This window comes from Zootoca vivipara, chromosome 2 (assembly GCF_963506605.1).
Source record: "Zootoca vivipara chromosome 2, rZooViv1.1, whole genome shotgun sequence".
In the NCBI taxonomy this organism is placed as follows: Eukaryota; Metazoa; Chordata; class Lepidosauria; order Squamata; family Lacertidae; genus Zootoca; species Zootoca vivipara.
The window spans coordinates 103,773,034-103,794,498 of record NC_083277.1 but is presented as its reverse complement, the minus strand read 5'-3'; the positions used below and the strand labels follow the sequence as shown (position 1 = coordinate 103,794,498).

General features: G+C 40.8%; 1 protein-coding gene across 2 annotated transcripts; it reads right to left on the bottom strand.

Moving 5' to 3' along the window:
• Positions 1 to 909: 909 nt before the first annotated feature.
• On the bottom strand, positions 910 to 20,392 carry NOL11 (nucleolar protein 11). Of its 2 annotated transcripts, XM_035103999.2 has the most exons (18): positions 20,182 to 20,392; positions 19,250 to 19,363; positions 18,638 to 18,694; positions 17,024 to 17,169; positions 16,053 to 16,110; positions 14,900 to 15,041; positions 13,896 to 14,093; positions 13,046 to 13,122; positions 11,943 to 12,066; positions 11,419 to 11,516; positions 10,046 to 10,123; positions 7,655 to 7,839; positions 6,939 to 7,064; positions 6,103 to 6,330; positions 5,579 to 5,657; positions 4,427 to 4,519; positions 3,195 to 3,302; positions 910 to 2,958 (listed from the first exon to the last, which is right to left on the bottom strand). In XM_035103999.2, exons 1-18 carry the CDS (start codon positions 20,317 to 20,319, stop codon positions 2,845 to 2,847), a joined length of 2,163 nt encoding a protein of 720 aa, XP_034959890.2. In that variant the 5' UTR covers positions 20,320 to 20,392; the 3' UTR covers positions 910 to 2,844. The 2 variants fall into 2 exon arrangements, with proteins under 2 accessions (XP_034959890.2, XP_034959891.2); XM_035104000.2 differs by lacking the exons at positions 17,024 to 17,169; positions 20,182 to 20,392 and having other exon boundaries at positions 19,250 to 19,318.
• Between the last annotated feature and the right edge of the window lie 1,073 nt (positions 20,393 to 21,465).

The window sequence follows — 21,465 nt, the reverse complement described above, 5'->3', positions numbered from 1 at the left end:
GGGCTCCTCAGAATAGTACAAGTGGCCTGGTGGAAAAATTACTGGCAAAAGTCATCCCGCATCCTTCTACTTGTAGAACCGTTCACCAGAGTGAAAGCCTGTGCATTTTTAAATGGGCTCCCTAAGTGAATGATAGGACATTTTTGGATCCAACCCAATGTGATTACAATAAATTGTTGATGGTTGAATAAAGCTATATAGCTTTAATGTTTATAGCCACTTCCTTTTGTGTGGACAGTCAAGAATGACAATTTGTCATTCCGTCTGGATGCCAGAGTATTGGTTTGCATAAAGTATATGAACCAAAACTTTGTTATCCCCTCCTTTCAGGAAAAGGCATAGCATTTTAGTATAATATTGAGGCCAAACCTTTTGTTCTACATATCACCAAATTCATTCTGGTGTTGCTATCTTTTCTAAGTGCTTCAACTTTATGCAATGCCTTGGGAAATGGCTAAGTTAAAGGACTTTCCATGTTCCAGTCTGCTGTTAAGCTCAGATCCTCATTACTAGAAGATAGCCAAGGAAAGTTTAAGCAGCTCTTCAGAGATCTGAGGTGGTGTCTGTATAGAACATACCGGTAGGTGTTCTAAATGATATATGAATCACCAAGATCTTCACACTCAACCTCCTTTGGTAATTTATGCAGCAATCAAAGCTTATCAGGTGGAAAATCAGGGACACTTGAAATGCAGAATAAGGCCTCCAGCAGAATACAATCTGCAAATTTTGCAGCATTAAAAGCAGGCTGTAAGTTTTATGATGATTATCTGACAGCTGTACAAGGCTTTTGCAGCCTATCATACTTGCTTTTGTAAGGTTGACATTTTCTGATTGCTCTGTTAAGGTACAAACAGTGCTTTTTCTAACTACAACCATATCTTCTATTGCAAGCTGCAAATGACAAAGCTCATTCAATTTCAATTTTAATTATGAAGCAACTAATTCATGAGTAAACAAGAGGCCACGAATCTGTTTTTCTTTGTAGCACCACACTTTAACTCCGATTTGTCAATAAATGCATTTTTTAAGTTGCTTAGGTTTGCTGCGACGAACCATTGCCACTAGCTTTACCACATCATAAACAGAACATTACAGCTCTCCTAACCCTAGAAAATGGTCACCATGATGCCTGAAGATGCTAAAAAGGCACAGAGCATCACAGAACCTTCATCAGCAGCGAGTAGCAGGAAGTTGCAGGCAGGGTACACCTGGCTTTCCAATGTCAATGCCACCGACAAAGGATGGGTGTGTGCAAGATGGCAGAGCCAATCCAATGCTTCTGCAGCAGTTTATAAGCAAAAGGACCAGCGGTTGTCTACTGGCATATGGTATTCCTGTTGGGTTGGCCCAGTTGATGGAATGCAGAAGACTTAAGTCAATGCTGTCTTAACACAGCAAACTATTGGAACTTGATAATTTACTAAAATTACAGCATGTTTTGACCTAGTGCTGCCTGTGGCTTCTGTATCATCTTCTATTTCCTCGTGCAGGCAGAAAAATAACACCATATCTAGACAACTAGCTTGTGCGACTTTTGTTCCCAAGTAATTCACAATACCAGTTCTGGTGTACAGAGCTGAAAATTATGTTTTCAGGAGCATCTTTCCCCTGAGAAGCCCAATAGCTCTTTCCTGGTTTGTTAGGAATGCCCTATTGAACACTGTATCAGAATGGAAGCTTGATCAATTAAGGCATGGACTGAAACTTTTTTTGTAATACTTCTTTCAATTAAGTTTTCCTTGTGGGAGACTCTACCTAAAGTATGAAGCTTCATGGTTTACAAGACTTTCTTTAGCAGATTTTAGGAGCTAGAGTTATCTCTAAACTGTATTGTTTGTATTATGTATTATGCATGCAGTACTTTCAAGCTACTGACACCATTTACCTACAACTATACTACTAGGTCTGAACTTTGCTGTTGTAATTTACTTTTCCTGTGTTAGATAGCTTGCAAACAAGTCTACAAGACCAAGTGTAAACAAGCTAAGACCTCTTTTAAGAAATGCATGTTGCTTTCCTAATGACACCCTCTTGTCTTTAGTGTATCTTAAAGTGGATCTGAGCTATGGTTTATACATATATAAATGATATTCAGGTCGGATGTTGCAGTCATAATGTAACTTACAGCAGCCTCTGCCTTCCTGGTGCCGTCCAGATGTCAAAGGCTCCAAATCCCATCTACCCCAGTCCAAAACATCTGTAAGGCACCAAGTTAGAAAAGACGGCCTTGAAGGGGTATCAGTACAGATCACCAATGAGAAATTCAGTATTAATAAGTGTAAGGGGGTGGGCTTACAGGGAGCAGCCACCCCCCCCATCAAATCCAGCTCCTCCGACAGCTCGGACAGCAGCGGAAGGACAGGATATAAGAAGCAGGAAGTGAGAGGAAGGGGCCAGGGCTCAGGCAGCATACAAGAGCCCTTACTGCAGCCTGGGATATCAGCAAGGAAGGAGGGGCCAATAGAAAGTTCAAGCAGGGAAACAGCAGAGGAGCGTCCCTTCAAATTCACCCCGGAACTGAGGAGATCAACGGCTCGCAAACGCAGGGGGAGGAGATTTGGGGGTCACCAAACTACTCTGCTGGAGGAGGAGCCGAAAAGCGCCATTGGGAGAATCTGATAGCAATGAGTAGACATGTTTTCCTGAAGCTCTTGCTTAGTAAATAGTTTGCATAATAAAAGCATTAAAGACAAGATGGTTGTGTCGTTGCTTGAGGGCAGCCAGCAACTTCTGTGACAATAAGTTTTTACAAGGTAGAACAGATGAGCCGGAATGCAAAGAGGGAGAAAAATGTCCACAGTAGATTCGTAACAATAATTTTATGAGAAACGTGTGCCTTATTCATACAAGTTTCAGAACTTCAATGGAATATAAGCCCACATCCTTTGGGTGCTGTATCCTTTGCAACTGCTTCAGGCTTCCTTCAATCTTGTTGAGTTCTGAGTAAAAACGTACCTAAAAGAGGGGGGGAAACAAATAAGACTTGTTCATATTTCCTGCCAGCACTTTATAAACATTGCTTTTATTCCCACAAGTGGAACTACTGTTGCCTTCATGCAAAAGGGCAGCACGTGATAGCAAAAAAAGGGTAACATTTGTGGTTTTCAAAGGGAAGCTTGGTTTGGTATCACCACCTACAATCTTCAACCTGTGCTTCTGGTGCTGCAATTTCAAAAGGAAGGGAAACTTACTTGGGCTCTAACAAACTTGTGCAGCTTAGAAAGTAATTCTCTTGCTTCTGGCAGCATCACAATAACTGTAAAGTGAGCATCTAGGAGGAGGCATATCCAGTCCATGATCTGAAAATTAAACCAGTGATAGATAAGCGTAAGCTAGTGAAACTCAAGTGTGATACCTCAACCTTCAGCACACGTATGTGCAAGTCAGCACCAATTGTTAGACAGAATAACACTGCCTTATACAGTGGTACCTCTGGTTGTGAACGGGATTCGTCCCGGAGGCCCGTTCGCAACATGAAAAGGCTGCATCCTGAAGCACTGCGTCTCCACACGCACGTGACACAATTCGGCGCTTCTGCGCAAAGTGCGATTTAGCGCTCATGCGCGTGCACCGAACCTAGAAGTAACCCGTTCCAGGACTTCTGGGTTTGGTGCGACCGTAACTTGAAAAGACGTAACCAGCAGTGGACGTAACATGAGGTATGACTGTAATTTTAATTGAGTGACATTCAATTGTGCCCATCTGTGAGCACAACCAATTTCCATTTGTGCATGGGACTTCTGATTTTAATCTAGCCCTCCATTCCTTGCCCCCACACACTTTTGGCAAGAAATGTACATGTAGCACAGTTAAATTTAAAACAAACTTGGCTGCCGAGTGAGAGGGAGTTGAAACTGTCATATTTCAACAATAATTCTGCAAATGAAACAGTGTGTAATGCAGGCATAGCTAAGCAAATGCTTATAGGAGCAGAATCTCCAATGCAATCATGAAAGTCACAGACCAGCAAGTGCTTCCCTGTCTTAGTGTATGATTCTATCCCATTGTACGGGATCCTATCAATGCTATTTTGTCAACTTTCAGATCTGTTTCCCAAACCAAGTTAGCTAGGGCAATAACATCATTCAAATTGGGAAACAGATCAATACCACATCATGTGTGTTAACAATCCTTCTGTCACTGCACCATGAGCAACTGGAGGAGGGAAGCATATTTTTCTTTAACCATGAAAAAGGGAACCAAGGCATTCTATAAAACAATTTCTGCCATAAGAGCCAAAGTCTCACTTTTAGAATAAACATTAATTGAAGACAGTTATGTTTTCGATTGGGCTGAATCGGACTCTGAATACACAGAGGAGTGCACATGCAGTTCTAGTACTTTTAATGAAGCAGACATCTAGAAATGACACATAGATAACTCACAATAACAATGGTGACTTTAATTCCCACCTGCCCCTTACCTGGTTTATGGACAGACAAAATATTCTAGGAAGGTCTGTAGCAGCCTCTTCATTACACTTCATGTACAGATACTGCAGATACCGGAGAAATAACTAGGAAGAAAAATATATCATTTAAAAGTAGTAGTTCAAATTTAAGTATATACAGTCCAGACTTTTTAAATATATTTGCAAACGAGTATTCAGTCATTAGGGACGCGGGTGGCACTGTGGTCTAAACCAATGAGCCTAGGGCTTGGCAATTGGAAGGTCGGCAGTTTGAGTCCCCGCAATGGGGTGAGCTCCCATTGCTCAGTCCCAGCTCTTGCCAACCTAGCAGTTCGAAAGCACATCAAAGTGCAAGTAGATAAATGGGTACCACTCCGGCAGGAAGGTAAATGGCGTTTCTGTGCGCTATTCTGGTTTCGCCAGAAGTGCCTTAGTCATGCAGGCCACATGACCTGGAAAAACTGTCTGTGGACAAACGTCAGCTCCCAGTAAAGCAAGATGAGCGCCGCAACCCCAGAGTCATTCACGACTGCACTTAACCGTCAGGGGTCCTTTACCCTTTTTTATTCAGTCATTAAAAAAAATAAAATACTTGTCTCAATTTTCCTGCTACAACTCAATTCAGGGATCTCACTATATCACCAATCTATGCTGACTTTTTCCATTATTAAACACAAAGCAAGCCTGTCTTCCTATATTGATTTCAGATTCAGACATAACAAATCTACATCAGCCCTGTAGCCATGTGCATAGAAGTGAAATTTCTGAAGGTCCTCAGTCTAATCTGACCAATATCATGCAGTAATTCTACCCTCCATTTCTAATTTATATAATATATAATAATCTGCATAAGTGCAGCAAATTTAGTCATGAACACATCCTGAAGCTTACACTAATATTATACCTGAAGTTTAAAAATCTATCACTATCAGAGGCCGAGGAGGTTCTACAGAACCAGTGTGAGATGAAATAGCATTCAGTGGATATTTATCCATTTATCCCAGTAATAACATGGATTTAGATATGCGATATTTAGATATGGATTTCGTAACTGAAAAAGTTCATTGATAACTTAATTTCTCTAAAAGCCACAAGATGCTCAAGGAACAAATATGTAATCAACAATAATATCTAGAAACAGTCAAGAGATGAGTTGCTACTTACGATGACTTGCTCAGCTGAGAGATCTTTCAGATGAGGCAAAAGAAATGTCTCACTGTATGCTGAACGAAGAATGGTGTTTCTGCGTAAGATTCAGGTAATAGGGTCAAGGACCAATGTACATTAAGATTTCTATTCTAGCCTACCCCCAAAATTCTTTAAGAGCAACATCTTTGAAAAAGAAAGCATTTTTTAAAATAGGTTAGAACTGCAGTCTTCTTTCTGCAAGTTGAAGGGATCCTTCTGCCAAGGAAGAGACCAAGGTTCAACAGAAGCGCTCAATGAAGGAAAGAGTGGGCGAGGCAGCAAACTGCTGATTCCCCATACAGCCCCCCACCTCACCTTGTTCTCTAGAGCAGTACATCAGGGTGCCTGGGGGTGGTGCAGCAAAATACCACCTTCCCATTCCTTCATGATTGTTAAATCTCCAAGAAATGAGGTTTCAACATGGTGGAACAATATGCCACAGGTGCCACATAATCGTTCTGCATCTGTAAGAACAACTTTTTTTATTGTGCAAAGGATACAGCAATGTTGCCTTCTGTGGTCCAACGGGGCATATTTCTCTTGTGTATGTCATGTGAGATTTCTGAGTTAACGGTGTGTCACAGGTGTCTTCTTCCAGGAGCTCAGAAGTGAAGCCATTCTGTATAACTTTAGATTGCTTTCCCATTCTGTTGTTGTGCAGAGTATCAACACAACCTGCTACATAATCTAATTTCACATTCATTTCTTCAAGGTGGTCATCACCAATGCTAGAAGAAAATGAAAAGTCCCCAGATGCTGATATTAGTTTAAAATGGCATTTTATAAGAAATTTCTGAAATTGACATTTCATAACAACAACAACATCATCAACAACAACAACTACTATCTGGGATTAAGATGGACAGAAGAGCATGCTTTTCCTTTCCTCAACCTTTAATTTGCATGGATCAACTTCCCATAGCACACAAAATAGCATTTTAGAGATGACTGGGCATTTGGAGAATGTCTAAAGTCATCAGGTAGTTAATTTACTCTCAAGGATTTCATATACTAACCTTTTCTGACTGCAGTCAATTAAAAAAGAAGAAGATTCAGCATTTTCTAAATGAAAATGTCTCTAAAACAATGGAAATCTCATCTGGTAACTGCAATGGAATCCATTATGACTAGCTCTCATATACGAGGGAATTAAATAGGGTAAAATACATGTCATTTCTACTTCTTGCCAAAGTGGTAGTCTAGGGTCCACACACCATGGTGTCTCTGAAGTTCCTTTATTACACACAAAGTAATTCAAAGAGAAAAAATAGTACTTCAAAGCAAACTATTGCAAGCAAGATCAGTAAAAATGTAGGATAAATTGCTTGATACTGACCTCAGAAAAGCCCTCAGGCAAGCACAGGTAATTGCTTCAGGGATGTCAGGAAACTGCTGGAGACATAGTTGTAACAAGTGTACATCTATTTTCTCCAAGGCAACTGCCATTAGATCTGGGCACATACTGGAACAAAAGGGTGAACAGTTAATCTCTGGATATACTTGTAATTAGTTAAATATTAACTTTATCCACAAAAATATTTCAGGTTTCTGGGAGCACCACAGGTTCATACGAAATCAGTTTCTGATAAGCCACTATTCTCAAAGGTCCTGAAGGATTCCAGTTCCTTAAATTTCGTTATAAAATAAGAGGGAGGCGGGTGGCACTGTGGCCCAAACCACCGAGCCTCTTGGGCTTGCCAATCGGAAGGTCGGTGGTTCAAATCCACACTACGGGGTGAGCCTCCATTGCTCTGTTCCGGCTTTTGTCAGCTTAGCAATTTGAAAGCACGCCAGTGCAAGGAGATAAATAGGTAAAAAAGTAAATGGCATTTCTGTGTGCTCTGGTTTCCATCACGGTGTTCTGTTGCACCAAAATTGGTTTAGTCCTGCTGGCCACATGACCTGGAAAGCTGTCTGTGGACAAAAGCTGGCTCCCTCGGCCTGAAGCGAGATGAGTGCGCACCCCATTGTCGCCTTTGACTGGACTTAGCCATTCTGTCTAACTGGGTTCCTTTACCCTTTTATCTCATTTTAAAATAAATACTAGCTCACCTGTAAGAGAGGCCTTGTGTCTGCATAATTTGCACCAGGCAACTCTGAGGGTAAAATGAGGACTCTCTTTTACACCTCTTCACAAGAGCAGATAGTACACATCCAACTGATGCTTGAAAGTCTGGTATCTGAGTACTGGATAAAAATGTCTTCAGCTTTTCTTCAATTACATTCTGAGAAGAATCCTGAAAAAGAGTATTTTGTTCAACAGACCCAGAAAACCAGCTTTAACTAGCCAAAGTAATTAAAAGTAATCTTTGTTGCCCTATGTGTTTTAATCCATTAACTGTGCAATCCTATGCATAACTACTCAGAAGTCGATCCCATTAAGTTCAATGAGACTTACTCTCATGTGAATGTGTAAAAGACTGCAGGCGAAACCTACATGAGAATGTTCGTAAGAAATAAAAACACTGCTTTTAGATGCCTGGATGTGTCACAGCTGCCACCATATTAGAAAAGGCATTTCAGAGAGTTCTTTCTGGTGATGGTGGCAAGGAACGCTGTGGTATGTGAGTGGAGGAGGGGATGGGAAAACCTCCCTACATGAGCCTTCCCTTACAGTAATCAGGCTCTAAATCATAAGATTTTTCAGCAATACTGTCTCATCATGAATGAAAACCCTACTAGAACATTAGATTCAATAGCAAACATTTGAATCTGCTCCAATTTTTAAATGGAAACTTCTCTATAAGCATTGCCCTCTAAGGTAGAAAGGTGATTTAGAACAGTTGCTTATTACTTGCAAAAAATCTGTCACCCAGCACAACTGTGCTGGTTGGGAGCACTACCAGGAACATAGGAGCCAACTCTTAGGGGCTGTGGGGGCTTCGGCCCCCACAATATTAGTGGGGGCTGGGCCCCAACAAAGTTGATGGGCATTTCCTTTCAAATGGTATGTGTGCACTGCATCATGTGCTCAATTAGGCAGGACGGGGCTTACCTGGGCCCCCACAAAATGTATTCAAGTTGGCACCCCTGACCAGGAACTTCTGGAGGGTACCATGTTGGGTCAAGGTTTCTGTTGTTTTACATTGCTAAGAAGCACAGCAAACCAGGTTTAGTTTTGCTGAAGTTGAAAGATGGGCATATAAACCATGGTTTATTAGATCACTATCTGGTTATTGAAACCTTAACTATAAAGCTTAACTATAGTTTGTTTACTGCCAATAAACCATGCTCTGAAGGTATGGTTTGCTGCTGGTTTATGAACTGTGGTTTGTTTCAACTGTGGCATGGAGTTATATGATTTGTTTGGCACCCTGATGCTCATCAAGCTACAAAAGGCATGAGGGAAGAGGAGGTGGAAAACAAAATATTGTTTGTTTGATCAGCAGTGAGACGATTCATTGGTTTGGTCTGCACATGTTACACCAACATATGGCTTAATGAGAATGAACAGCCATGTGGGTATTTGGAGCAAACAATAGTAGCTGCCACCGTCTTCTCCCATTTCTGCTGCTGCATTCCTGTCCTACATAAATGAAGTTTTAAGCAAGCTAATGCAAGCAGCGGCAGAGCAAGCCAATCGGGCACCTGGGGCGGCGCGCATGTCCTGCGCCTCCAGAGTGGGGCCAGCTATCCATGGGGCGGGACCAGCCAGGGCAGGACGCTCCCCAGGGCCTCCAAGGAGTCTGCCTGTCTTCTGCCACTCAGCCACCCTACAGCTAAGGGGGAGGTGGCGGGCAAACCGTTTGGGGCAGCGCGGAGCCTGCGAGTACCTAAACCACCACGTCACTCCCAGGAGAGATGCGTGGCTCGGGCGCGCTGCAGGCCCCAAGGTGAGTGTCGCCTGGCATTTTGTCACCCACCTCAGTGTTGACACCTGGGGCACCCCACCCCACCCTCCGCCCCCTGAATGCAAGCTCTGCTAGAATAAATTTTATGGAAAATCTCCCATTCTACTTTGTAAATACAGCTCTATATTTCAGTGGGATTCTAGCTTTGCCAAATCATTACTTGACTGATAAAACCCCACAAAGGTGTCCAATTGCTCTCACAATATCAATCAACAGTTACCGTAAAACCTGAAGGACCAATATTTTAAATTTGGTTTAATCACAGTGCTTAATCACAGTAATCTGAGCTGTGTGCAAGAGACCCAATTTAATAAGACTTAAAACAAGTTCAAACTAAAAGTCAGAGTTCAATTTAAAAGTCTGATGGAATAAAGAAATTTGTCAATTCTTTTTTAAGAAGTTAGTATACATATTTTTTAATACTGTGCATCTGTATACCATATTTCCCGATACCTTTTTTCTGTTTAAAGCATCAGTGTGTAGAGAAAGAAATATTGCCACTAAATGATATCTTGCTCTCTACTCAACCACTCCAACTTTCCTAAGTGTTTTTCATATGGGTGGGGTATAAATAATAAATTATTATATTTACCTTGATAATTAAAAGCAGCTGTTCTATTGTCAGAGTCTCCAGTTCAGTTTTTGCACCCATGCTCTTTCTTGACCTCAACTGCAAGTATTTAAACATGCATAGTAAGATTGTTTGAGAATCAAAGTTCCATGACAGTTAAAGAAAAACAACAGCCAATGGTAACACATATCCTGGACCAATTACAACTAGTTTTAGAAATTCTGCCAGCAGATTCAGTTCACCAGTAGTTATATTCTCTTCTGATCATCAAAACAAATTATGCAAGCCTGCCTTGAAGTCCACCCAAACTTAAGTAAGTAAGAAAGATTTTTTTTTTAAGTACAATGGTCCAATACAACTAATTTTCTGGAAAGCATGTACAAGTAATTCATTTTTTACTTTAATACATACTTTACTTTTTACATACATGCCTACCAATTTCTTTGCTGGCAGCTAGGAATATTTTTTCTCAAGTCATGAATCCACATAATTTTTTTTAAAAAAAACATTTTCTATCAAAATAAATAGGGATGGGTATGCAACTTGATGACCCACTGTCAAACTACCATGTTTGTAAAATGGGGGGGAGGTTAAGCAAGTGGAAGAGGATTTTTTTGCTGATTCTTCCTGTGGAGCCCCGTGGAGCTGCCTGAAAAGCTGTTCCACAGGGTTGGAGGATCCTCTGGAATAGTGTAGTGAGTTTAGTGGAATGTTGGGCAAAATATTCCTGCATTGAAGGGGGTTGGACTAGATGACCTTTATGGTCTCTTCTAACTCTACATTCTATGGCACTGAGGGAAGGGGGAAATAGGTGATTAGTGCACCCTGCTAGAGCTTGATCCCTTCTATGAACATAGTACAATTTAGTAAATGCTTTCAGGACTAATATTTTGTGCTCCCCCCCCCAAAAAAACACACACACAATGTAAGCATTTAATAAGATCAATTTCTAATCAAGTGATGTGATAAGTTATTCATGACTATGAGATCAAACTGCAAAAGCTTAATCTGGATTAAACCAAGTATTCAAGTGAAAATCTTCCAAAAACCAAAGCAACAGAGTGGACTGCCATCTCCAAATTTCAACTGTAACCATTATGCAGATCAGAGAGGTTAAACTTCATTGTTAAAAGCTGGACTACAATTTCCTTAAATTCAACAGCTGAGTTTCTTTTTGTAATGATTGGAACTCCCTGCTTTGCATTGCCTATTAACGTTCTGCCTGCATTGCACAGAAACCAAGGATACTTAAGAAATTTTGGTAATTTGTATTGATTCCTTAAAATTGTATGCCTTTTGTTGAAAATGCTATTTTACCCATCTATCTAAAGAGTTTAATAGTGAAATGAATATAGCAAAAGGAAGATTGAATAGTGACTATGAAACCAACATACCAGCCTATTAGATCCACCCTCAGCAGGCTGATCTGGCTGTGCACCTATTAGATCATCTTCTTGAAGCATGTTCCACTTTGCAGGCATAATCTTCATTTCTGGAAAAAGTAATATAGACTATCACATTAAAGAGTGAAACCTATTATTGCTATGCACAAATTACCAAAAAAAGATTTCTATAAAATTTATACCAGACAAGAACTTGGCTTTTATAATGCGTGGGCTATTGTTATGAGTTTACCATATTGAATGTCTAACTGAATTTAATCATAATAAATTAAGGTAAAGCAAAAACACTAAATATACTTTTCAACATACCATCTAAAATCCACAGAGAATTGAACAATACAAATGAGAGTATTTGTGAATATTAAAATCCAATTTGTAAACTGAAAAATCTTAGTACAATGCCTTCTAATAGGATAAGCAGCTTAAGATGGGCATTTTTTACATGTAGTTTTCTAAAGGCATTTCCAAAAGAGGATTATGTGAATGTAAATATAAGCTTTATAATTAAGCCCTACCTGATGTTTGTGTATCCTTAACTTTCCCAACAGCAGCAGCCAAGGAAGATGTTTCACACTTATACAATATTACTGTTAATTCGTTACCATGTATTATGAAGAGTTTGTCTCCGTGACACCAACACTAGAAAAAATTAAATACAAATAATTAGCAAGTAGAAAGTGAATTAATGGAATATACTCACAACACATGGGGATGCAGGTGGTGCTGTGGTCTAAACCACAGAGCCTAGGGCTTGCTGATCAGAAGGTTGGCGGTTCAAATCCCCACAACAGGGTGAGCTCCCATTGCTTGGTCCCAGCTCCTGCCAACTTAGCAGTTCGAAAGCACGCCAAAGTGCAAGTAGATAAATAGGTACCGCTCCGGTGGGAAGGTAAACGGCGTTTCTGTGCACTGCTCTGGTTCGCCAGAAGCGGCTTAGTCATGCTGGCCACATGACTTGGAAGCTGTATGCCGGCTCCCTCGGCCAGTAAAGCGAGATGAGCACCGCGACCCGAGTTGTCTGCAACTGGACCTAATGGTCAGGGGTCCCTTTACCTTTACTCACAACACAAACACTCCCTTAAATGCTACAGATCTTTTGAGCTTTCTAATTTCTTTTGAAAGGTAACAGTTTTGTCATCAATATATACCTGCAGCTCTGCAATAACTGAGCAATGGGGCACACTTACAAAGATTTTCAATTATTGCTAGATCTGTAGAAGATTAATTGCAGACTACTGATCAATTTACACAACCAACACCGTCAAAGAGATGTGATGAGCTTAGAAATATCCAGTGATCTGGATCAGTCACACTATAATTCATAAAGTGACAATGGCTCTTGAAGGAGTTATGACCATGCACTGAAACAGCTGCGATTGCACTGCATTCACATATACAGTATGCTCTTCAGAGATTGTTGCACCCCTTATGCACCCAATTGATCTGTGCACTCTGCAGGGTATCTAATATGCACACTGAAAAACAGGGAATATTTTTAAATCTGACTAGTGCCCCTTTTCAGCATTCTTTTTTCATATTTTGTATGCTCTGTTCAAGGTTTACCATTGTGAACTAGCTACAAATGTATTAAAATGAAAATGGATTGATCACATCTTACTTGTCCAGTGGTTCCCCGTGGCAATTCCTTTGAAGCCTGTAATGTTTGAAATTTTATATTCCATATGGAAAAGTAATCTACAAATAGGAAAAACAAGAGTACCATTTATAAAGCTTTCAGTTATGAATCCTGCCTGCAAATTGAGTAAGATAACTTTGGTAATGTGCCCTACAAAGTAATTAACATACCCCAAACCTTCCTGTCAAACATTGCCAAAGTAAGTCTCAATTCATAATGAGTCATTACTAATCTCTTACAAGAACAGTTCAACAAATCAATTTTTGAGAAAGTGAAGGTTCAGTTGTATAATTAATCACTCTACTGTGTATGGTTTAACAGATCAATAACAATCAACTGTACAGGCAACTTCCATTTTGCTCATGTTCCATGAACATTTGCACCATTTTCAGACCCAGAAGGGGCCTAACCGGGTGGCTTATGCGCATGATGACCTGGAACGCAACTCCCATGCAAATTGAGATCTGCCTGTATATCTTTCTCTGCTGTCTTTCCTTGCTCTTCTTTCTTATGCATCTGCATATTTAGATTAGCTGCCTGCAGACCACACACTTGTTGCTTTTTATTCTACATTTTATATTGCATGATAGCCCTCCAGATGTTGTTGGATTCCAACTCCTATTAATCCCAGGCAGCACAACCAATGGGAGTTGCAGTCTGTAAGTATCTGGCAGGCACCAGGGTGTTGTACAGTATCTTGACTTTAGGTGCTCAATATTTGTTTAATGTTTATTTAAGAGTGCTTCTTGGATGTTTCCTTCCTGTTTACAGTCAACAAATTAAGCAGAATAGATTTAGTCCAGCTGCTGCATTTTGAAGCGATTTACATTACCTTTAACATGGCCATCTGGGGAATCCAAACATCCTGTTGTGGCAATATGATCTTTATCGAGAATAGCAATTGAAGTGCCTTTTAGAGTACTGCCAGATACTAGAAGTCTGATCAGAAGAGACTTTTGTAAAAATTGCTCTTCTTCAGAGCCACTCTGTTGCAGGGGCACCAGAACCTTATACACACATCCGTTGGAATCTGTAAGAATAAAATTCAGTTACGTAATAGTTAAGAATTAATAAATACTACTTGGCATACACAAATCATCACCGTAAAAGACAGGATATCACGTAAGAGGAGTCATGGTTCGGAATGGTTCTGTTTCTGTCAGCTGCTTCCATGGAGGTCCTGTGTAGCCCATGGATACTAGCAACAATTGCCAAAAAATCCCCTAAGGGATTTGCCCGTCAGATAATTTTAATGGGTTGGGGAAGCCTCCTTCCCTGCGACTTTTCACAACTAAATACTCTATTATCAATGGACTACAGCCTGTCCAGTTTCTACATACCATCCTCAACTAAAGGCTTTATAATTGCATAGGTACCCCAAACTAAGAAACGGTCTTAAGTTTTTGACCTTTAATACAGCAATCCCATTTAGAAGTAACAGCACACTATGGTTTGACATTACAATTGTGCAAAGGCTTAGCAATTCTGGCAAGTGGTTAAAACAGCAAACAATAGTATCATAAAAACAGAAAAATTGTAAACTTATAACGCCCTCCCATTTAGTGGGAGGAGGCAGCAGTTGGCCCCGAGTTCATGTTTGTACATTACATCTGAATGCAGTCTCAGTGTATTGAATTTGTAAATATGCATAGATGTCTATGCTCCTCACAGAAGTATACCATTACACTGTTAAGAACTGTTAACTACTACCGGTATGTCTGTTTATGAAACATTTAATTGCAAAAGACTCTTGGAAATAACACAATACTTGCTCTTCTGTGCTTTATCAAGGCAGGGTTCCCCTCCTGTACAATTAGAATATACCTTAATACTTACACAAGCAAAGCAATGTGACAACTTTGTTTTTCAAGTACGCTGCAAAACTCTGCGGAGTGGCTGACTCGCCACCTTGTTCCAGTTTAAACTTCTGAAGGATGCATGGATTACACTGCTGAACATATATGAAGCAATTCCCATCCTGAAGAAAAAGAGTGCCTTCTTTCATTTCCCAGACAACCGGGTTCATTAAAAAGACATTGCAGCTAAACAGAAGAAATTAACTATATCATATACCTAAGAGATATTCGGCGCCCCCCCCAAAAAAAATTGTAATGGTAATTCCCCACAAATCATTGTGTAGCTATGATTTAAGCGAAAAAGCAAAGATTGTTTAATACCAGCAAGTTACAGTGAACAAATGACTGTCCAATAATATGCTTGCACCATTAAGTTGGAGGATTAATCTTATAAGAAAGTATTCCCCACTCCCTACAAAGCAGGACTTTCTAAAGCACAATGAAATAATTTCTTGCTGTTCATTTGGACAACCTATTGTACTGCAATATTGAAATTAAAATAGTTTTTTTTCCTGAGTTTGAGAATGATTCATTGCTCATCCTGTCCAAACCATTCCAAGAACTGCAAATAAAAACAGCAACACAGAAGCGTTGCATCTGTATTAATTGTCTACTGCATAGTAACATTCCCATAGTGGATCATATGAAGAGACAATTCTTAGTAGGCCTGAGCAATCCTTCCATCAGTCACTGTATGTTGTTGTTGGCCTGAGCAATCCTTCCATCAGTCACTGTATGTTGTTGTTGTTGTTGTTGTTGTTGTTATTATTATTATTTCTGTGGCGTACATATGCACAATGCACATATTTCAGGATTAGTTATGTGTGACCATTGCTACTACAAACTCGTTCAACTTAAAAAACTTTAAAATGCTTATCATGGAAAATAAATCTAAATATTTACATTTCAGTTTCCAAGATTGGAAATATCTCTTAGAACACCTTTGTTGGGGAGACAGAGGTATCCAAATTAAAGCATGTAAGTAGCCCCCTGCAGTAGAGGATTCTTATTCAAGTGTTAAGACTGATTCTGCATCAACAAAGAAGATAGTAAACAAAATGCCACACCTGTGACTTAAACACGGAAATGTTGTTGCATCACTACTTTAAAACCTTACAATATTTATTACTTACCTGCTCAGTAATAAATATAAGAACAGGATGTCCAAAGTCCAAGAAAGCATCACTCCATCTAAAAACAAGTTATATTATTATTGCAGGACAATCAAAACTAAAAACATGGCCACAAATACTTAATACAATGGCCTACTTTGCACACTACGGTAAGCCAAACTATGGCTTACTAGGACCATGCAAATATGCTTCTGCTTCCCTGTGGCTTCTTTAGGTCTCATGTGGCATCTAATCGAAACCCAGGATTGTGGTTGAGCTCTCTTCTCCTTAAACAGGCAAAGGCAAACTCGGCCCTCCAGATATTTTGGGACTACAACTCCCATCATCCCTAGCTAACAGGACCAGTGGTCAGGGATGATGGGAGTTGTAGTCCCAAAACATCTGGAGGGCCAAGTTTGCCTATGCCTTGTCCTTAAATCACTATCTGTAGCCAAGATCAAAACTTGGCTACAGCTTGCTATCGAAGAAAGAGCTTAACCACAATCCTGGGTTCAGACAACACACTAACCCAAGCATAGCTTCTGCACCAGAGAGAGCTTATAAAACCAGGGAGGAGCAAAGCAGGTGTGAACATCTCCCTCGTGGTCTGTACATTCATGCTAAGCCATGGTTTGGTCTAGCATTGCATGCTAACATGGTTATTATTTGAAATAAGGTTCACAGCCAATACAACACAACTATGAGTGTAAAGTATGATGCAAATTTGAAGTTATCTGTCATGCTTTGCACTATCCCCTTTTTGGGGAGTGAATAGAGAGCCTTTATTCACCATATTCCATAGTTCCCAAGCCTACTTAAGAAACTTTAATTGTTCACCTGCAGGAAGAATGAACTGAATAAGGCATTACAAAAAAAACAAGGTGATGGGTAGCTCTGGTACCAGAGTAAGGTTAAGGGATTTAGAGAGATCCAGCACCAAAACTATAGCTAACTTTTTGAATTGGAAAGCTTGCATTAACTGTGGCACTCACCTAATAACTTCGTCTGAAACAACACTTTCAATTTCTTGCTGAGGGGCTGTGAGTACAGCATCTAAACTCTTGACAGCACCACCTTTGAACAGGACCAGGGGTTCGGTATTAGGCAGAGAATGTATCCGATACACATCTGCTGACAACTGCAAAATAAACTCTTAATTTAAATATGCAATATGAAAGGTAACAAAAGTGCAGTTATCTTTGTAACACCGTACTTTTCCGTCAACAAGACGCCCCCAATTTTTGGGGACTGAAATTACAGAAAATGGGGGGGGGGTTGTTGAGATTTTTTGCGGAGGATTGCCCAGGGTTGTTGAGTGTTTGGGGGGTGGGATTACCAAGGGTTGTTGAGCTTTTTTAGGGGGCATGCTGAAAATCTATCACCCACATGCGTAAAATATTCCGTCTGTCCCCTCGCCAGCTGAAGCTGCCAATCGCCTGCCCAATTGCAGCGGCAGCCAATCAACACCACCCATTGACACAGCAACCAATAACACGCACAATAGTTGTTGACAGCCGCGGCAGCAACCAATCAAACATTCACCCAATGCACTATCCATATATAAGACGACATCCACTTTTTAGCATGATTTTTAAGGGGGGGAACTAGTCCCATGCACAGTAAAGTATGGTAAATGTTAATAAATATTGCAATGTTCAGGAAACAATTATATTCACTCTGGCTGGCCTCAAAAAGTTGATTGCTCCAGGTGCTGGTATGAGCAATGGAATGGGTTGCAACTGAATTACAGATCTAAATATTACTAGGTATGCTTGTCCGGGGTTCTCCTGACAATTCACAGCAGATATGGGAGAAGAATTGGAGGAGGGTAGGTCCACTGTGTTAGCAGAAACTCCTGCACTAGCTTCCACAAGGGTGCTTAGTTGAATCCGGGCTCTTGTCATTTGCTATTTACACCTTTGAAGAAGGGTATGGTACAGTAAAAACAATTGAAACAGCTGGAAAATTCTGCAGCAACTCAGTGACAGCAAACTCGGCCCTCCAGACGTTTTGGGACTACAACTCCCATCATCCCTGACCACTGGTCCTGTTAGCTAGGGATGATGGGAGTTGTAGTCCCAAAACATCTGGAGGGCCGAGTTTGCCTATGCCTGCCCTAGGTGGAAGGACCAATGTTTCAACAATCTGCAAAAGGTCCTCTATCTTACTAAGGCGGGAAGGAGAAAGGAAAGGACAGGTGAAATATAGTGTTCTAGAAAGACAATTATTTTATTTTTCAGTGCAATCCAGACTTCAAAGGGGCAGAGTTCTGCTCACAGGGCACTTCCCTACAATAAGAGATGACAATATTCACCTGCAGCCCCAACATCATCTGCCATACCGTTCCTTCCAGGTTATCTCCTGAACCTACAGAACAGCTTGTCCAGAGGGGGTTATCACTGAAAATCTCCTTCCTTGCTCCACTTCGTACCCCTGCTAAGTCACAGATAGGGAAGGACCACTTTGGTTTGCAGAAGAACCTTTCTGGAGCCAACCCATAATTTGCAAGGCTGATGTTAACATATCGAGAACTCATGCCATCAACTGATTGCACAAGGTAATTACCATGCTCTAAAACAATTTTAGAACAAGTTATCAGCGCTTACCGTTGCTTTAAAGGCTTTATCCAAGTTACTGTCATCTTCCTTCCATATCTGTAAAACCTTTTGAAAAAAAGTTCATTTAAAAAAGGCACAATATCTATTTGCGAAGTATTACCTCAAAGCTTGATTAGACACAAGCAATTTAGGTTAGGATATTTAAGATACACTAGTTTTTATGGTCTGTGATATACACAGAGCCAGGATTTCCAAAATAGATGTGTGCATGCTGCACAGAGGACAACTATGACAGACCCATGCCAACAGTCTCTTGATACGTGCAGAATTTGCAAATGTAAACCTACAAAATCCCTTTGGCTTCTGCAATTTAATGCATTTTTGTTTCTATGGAAATAAATCCTGCTGATTTTGACTGAAGTATTTTTAGGGTAGCAGTCTTTGTGAGGCTCAGTTCCCTATTATCAGTTATTGCACACTCTAAAAATACAAACAAGTTTTCATCCACACTAGCATGCAGTTTCAAAACAGACTGATTAAATATGAATTTAAGTTAAGGAAGTTTTTTAAAAGACCACCATGGCTTCAATAAAACCTTACCAAATGCAACAGTTTCCCACTTAACTATAGTCAAATGCTTGCCTTAATAAGAAATCATACCTTATCATCATGGACAATAAGGAACTCTCCTGTTTCAGCATTGCACACAGCAGGACATGTAATTGTTTGACCTTGTTTGACTGACCAGCAACCCAGTGGTTTTTTATCTGAAACCTAAAAAAAAAAGCCCAACTTATCAACTGTTAAGACACTAAAACCTTAGCATATGTTATTAAGATGCACACAAGAAAACTTCAATTTGCTATTGCTCTGTGTATTTAAAAGAGCTGTGTATTTAAAAGAACCCCACAAGCACATGCCCTCTATTTTTTATAAACAATTATAGAAAAAGATAAATCCTTATACAGAACCATACAGCAGGGTCCTTTTTGCAACTATCCTCTGTCCTACTGCTGTTGATCTTGGGAAACAAGGAAGGAGTGTGCCTTCGGAGCTGAAGACAAACTGTTGTCATCATTCCTGGTATCTGAGCCTAAGGAATTGGGAGAAAGTGCATACAAACATATGGAGGAGTGTGCACACCAGCTTGAGAGAACCCCCATAAATCATAGTTGCAAGAAGGATCCTGCTGTATAAGGATTGATCTTTTTCCTATACAGTACTGTAATTGTTTATAAAACCGTAGGGCATGTGCTTGTGGGATTTCAGCTCTTTTAAATACACAGAGCCACCGCAAATTGAGATTTTCTCGTGAGAGGTATCTTCTACTTCAGAAAGAGACCCAGTCTTTCCCTCTGCCATATTGTTGTTGTTGATATCCGTCTGTCTTGGGGAACAAGGAAGGAGGGCGCCTTTGGAGGTGAAGGCGAAACTGCAGGATGGTTGTCCTCGCTGGGGATGCTCGCCACTAGCCCCCCCTTCTTTTGCGACTATTCCTAGGGATCGACCCTGAGGGACTTGAAACAAGACATGGGGAAAGCGGCAAAGGGCTCGCTTCCCCCCCGTTTCTCCTCTCCCCGAGGAGTCTTTACCTTATACAGCGTCACCGTCCGGCCTCGGTCCGTGAGCAGCACCCGGTCCCCATCTTGCTCCAGGCCCAGCGGCCCCTGAGAGGGGACCCCGGCTCCCGCCAAAGAGCATAACACGAACTCCTCACAGAAGGACGCCATCTTGAAGGCCACGCGAGAGCGGCGCACGCGAGACGAGAAAAGGGCGGTAGTGCGCCTGCGCCCATAGGACTGCGGCGGCGCACTCCACCTCCTCCTCCTCCCAGTTTTAAAAGGAAGGGGCGGGAATGAAATCGACGGGGGCCAGCCGGGTTCAGCGCAAAACCAGAGGCGCGCAGGCGCAGTGAGCTTCCGCAGCGGGAACAGTGCAAAGCGCCACCTGTTGGGGAAAGAGAAGACGGCGAGAAATTGGGGCTAGCCGGTCGAGCGCCGGCCAGATTGGGTGTTTGCCATACGTCCGGGAACCCCCGGACAGGCGAGCTAACTACCGGTATGTGCTGCTAAAACCCGGGCGCATTACAGCTTTCCTATGAAAAATGGAACAACTTTGCCAAAAAGACCTCAATAACTTATCTGTCTATATTCTCATTGTTTGAAATATGGCAACACTACACCCAAAGGCGGTCATTTTAACAGCACCCTAACCAGGCCCTGCCATGAAGCGTTTATGTTCTATGCCCTTTTAAAATGTGGCTTTTGGGGGGGGCATGTTATTGGGTTGTTGTTTTTATTTTGATTATATACCGTATTTTGTGGTTTTTATATTTTTTATTTTGTTCTGTGAACCGCCCTGAGACCTCCCGGTATATGGCAATATATAAAGTCTAATAATAATAATAATAATAATAATAATAATGTTTTAATAATAATAATGTTAAATTATAATAATAATGTTAAAAAATTCTTACAACAACAACAATAACAAAGAAAAGGGCAAGTTGGCGCCCTCACCAAACTCCCGTTTATTGTACAAAATCCAAATGGACTGGCGGCCGTGTTTACAGTGCCGAGACCCCAGAGGAGATACGGCAGGGAATAGCAGGAACTCAGGAAAAGCAGAACATTGGCTCACTCATATAATTTACCTGACGTCTTTTTTTGTATCCTTGCAGCAACACTGGTATATGTTAGGCCAGGGGATGAGCAATAGTGGCCCACATAGGGATATTTTTTTTGTGGGTTCATTCTGCAGAAATTCTGGTCATTCCGCAAAAATTAACTTTCACCAAAATGACATACTCTAATGGTATATATAAGTGAAAGTTTATCCCATTATAAATTTTAAAAGAATTTAAAATAAACGAATGA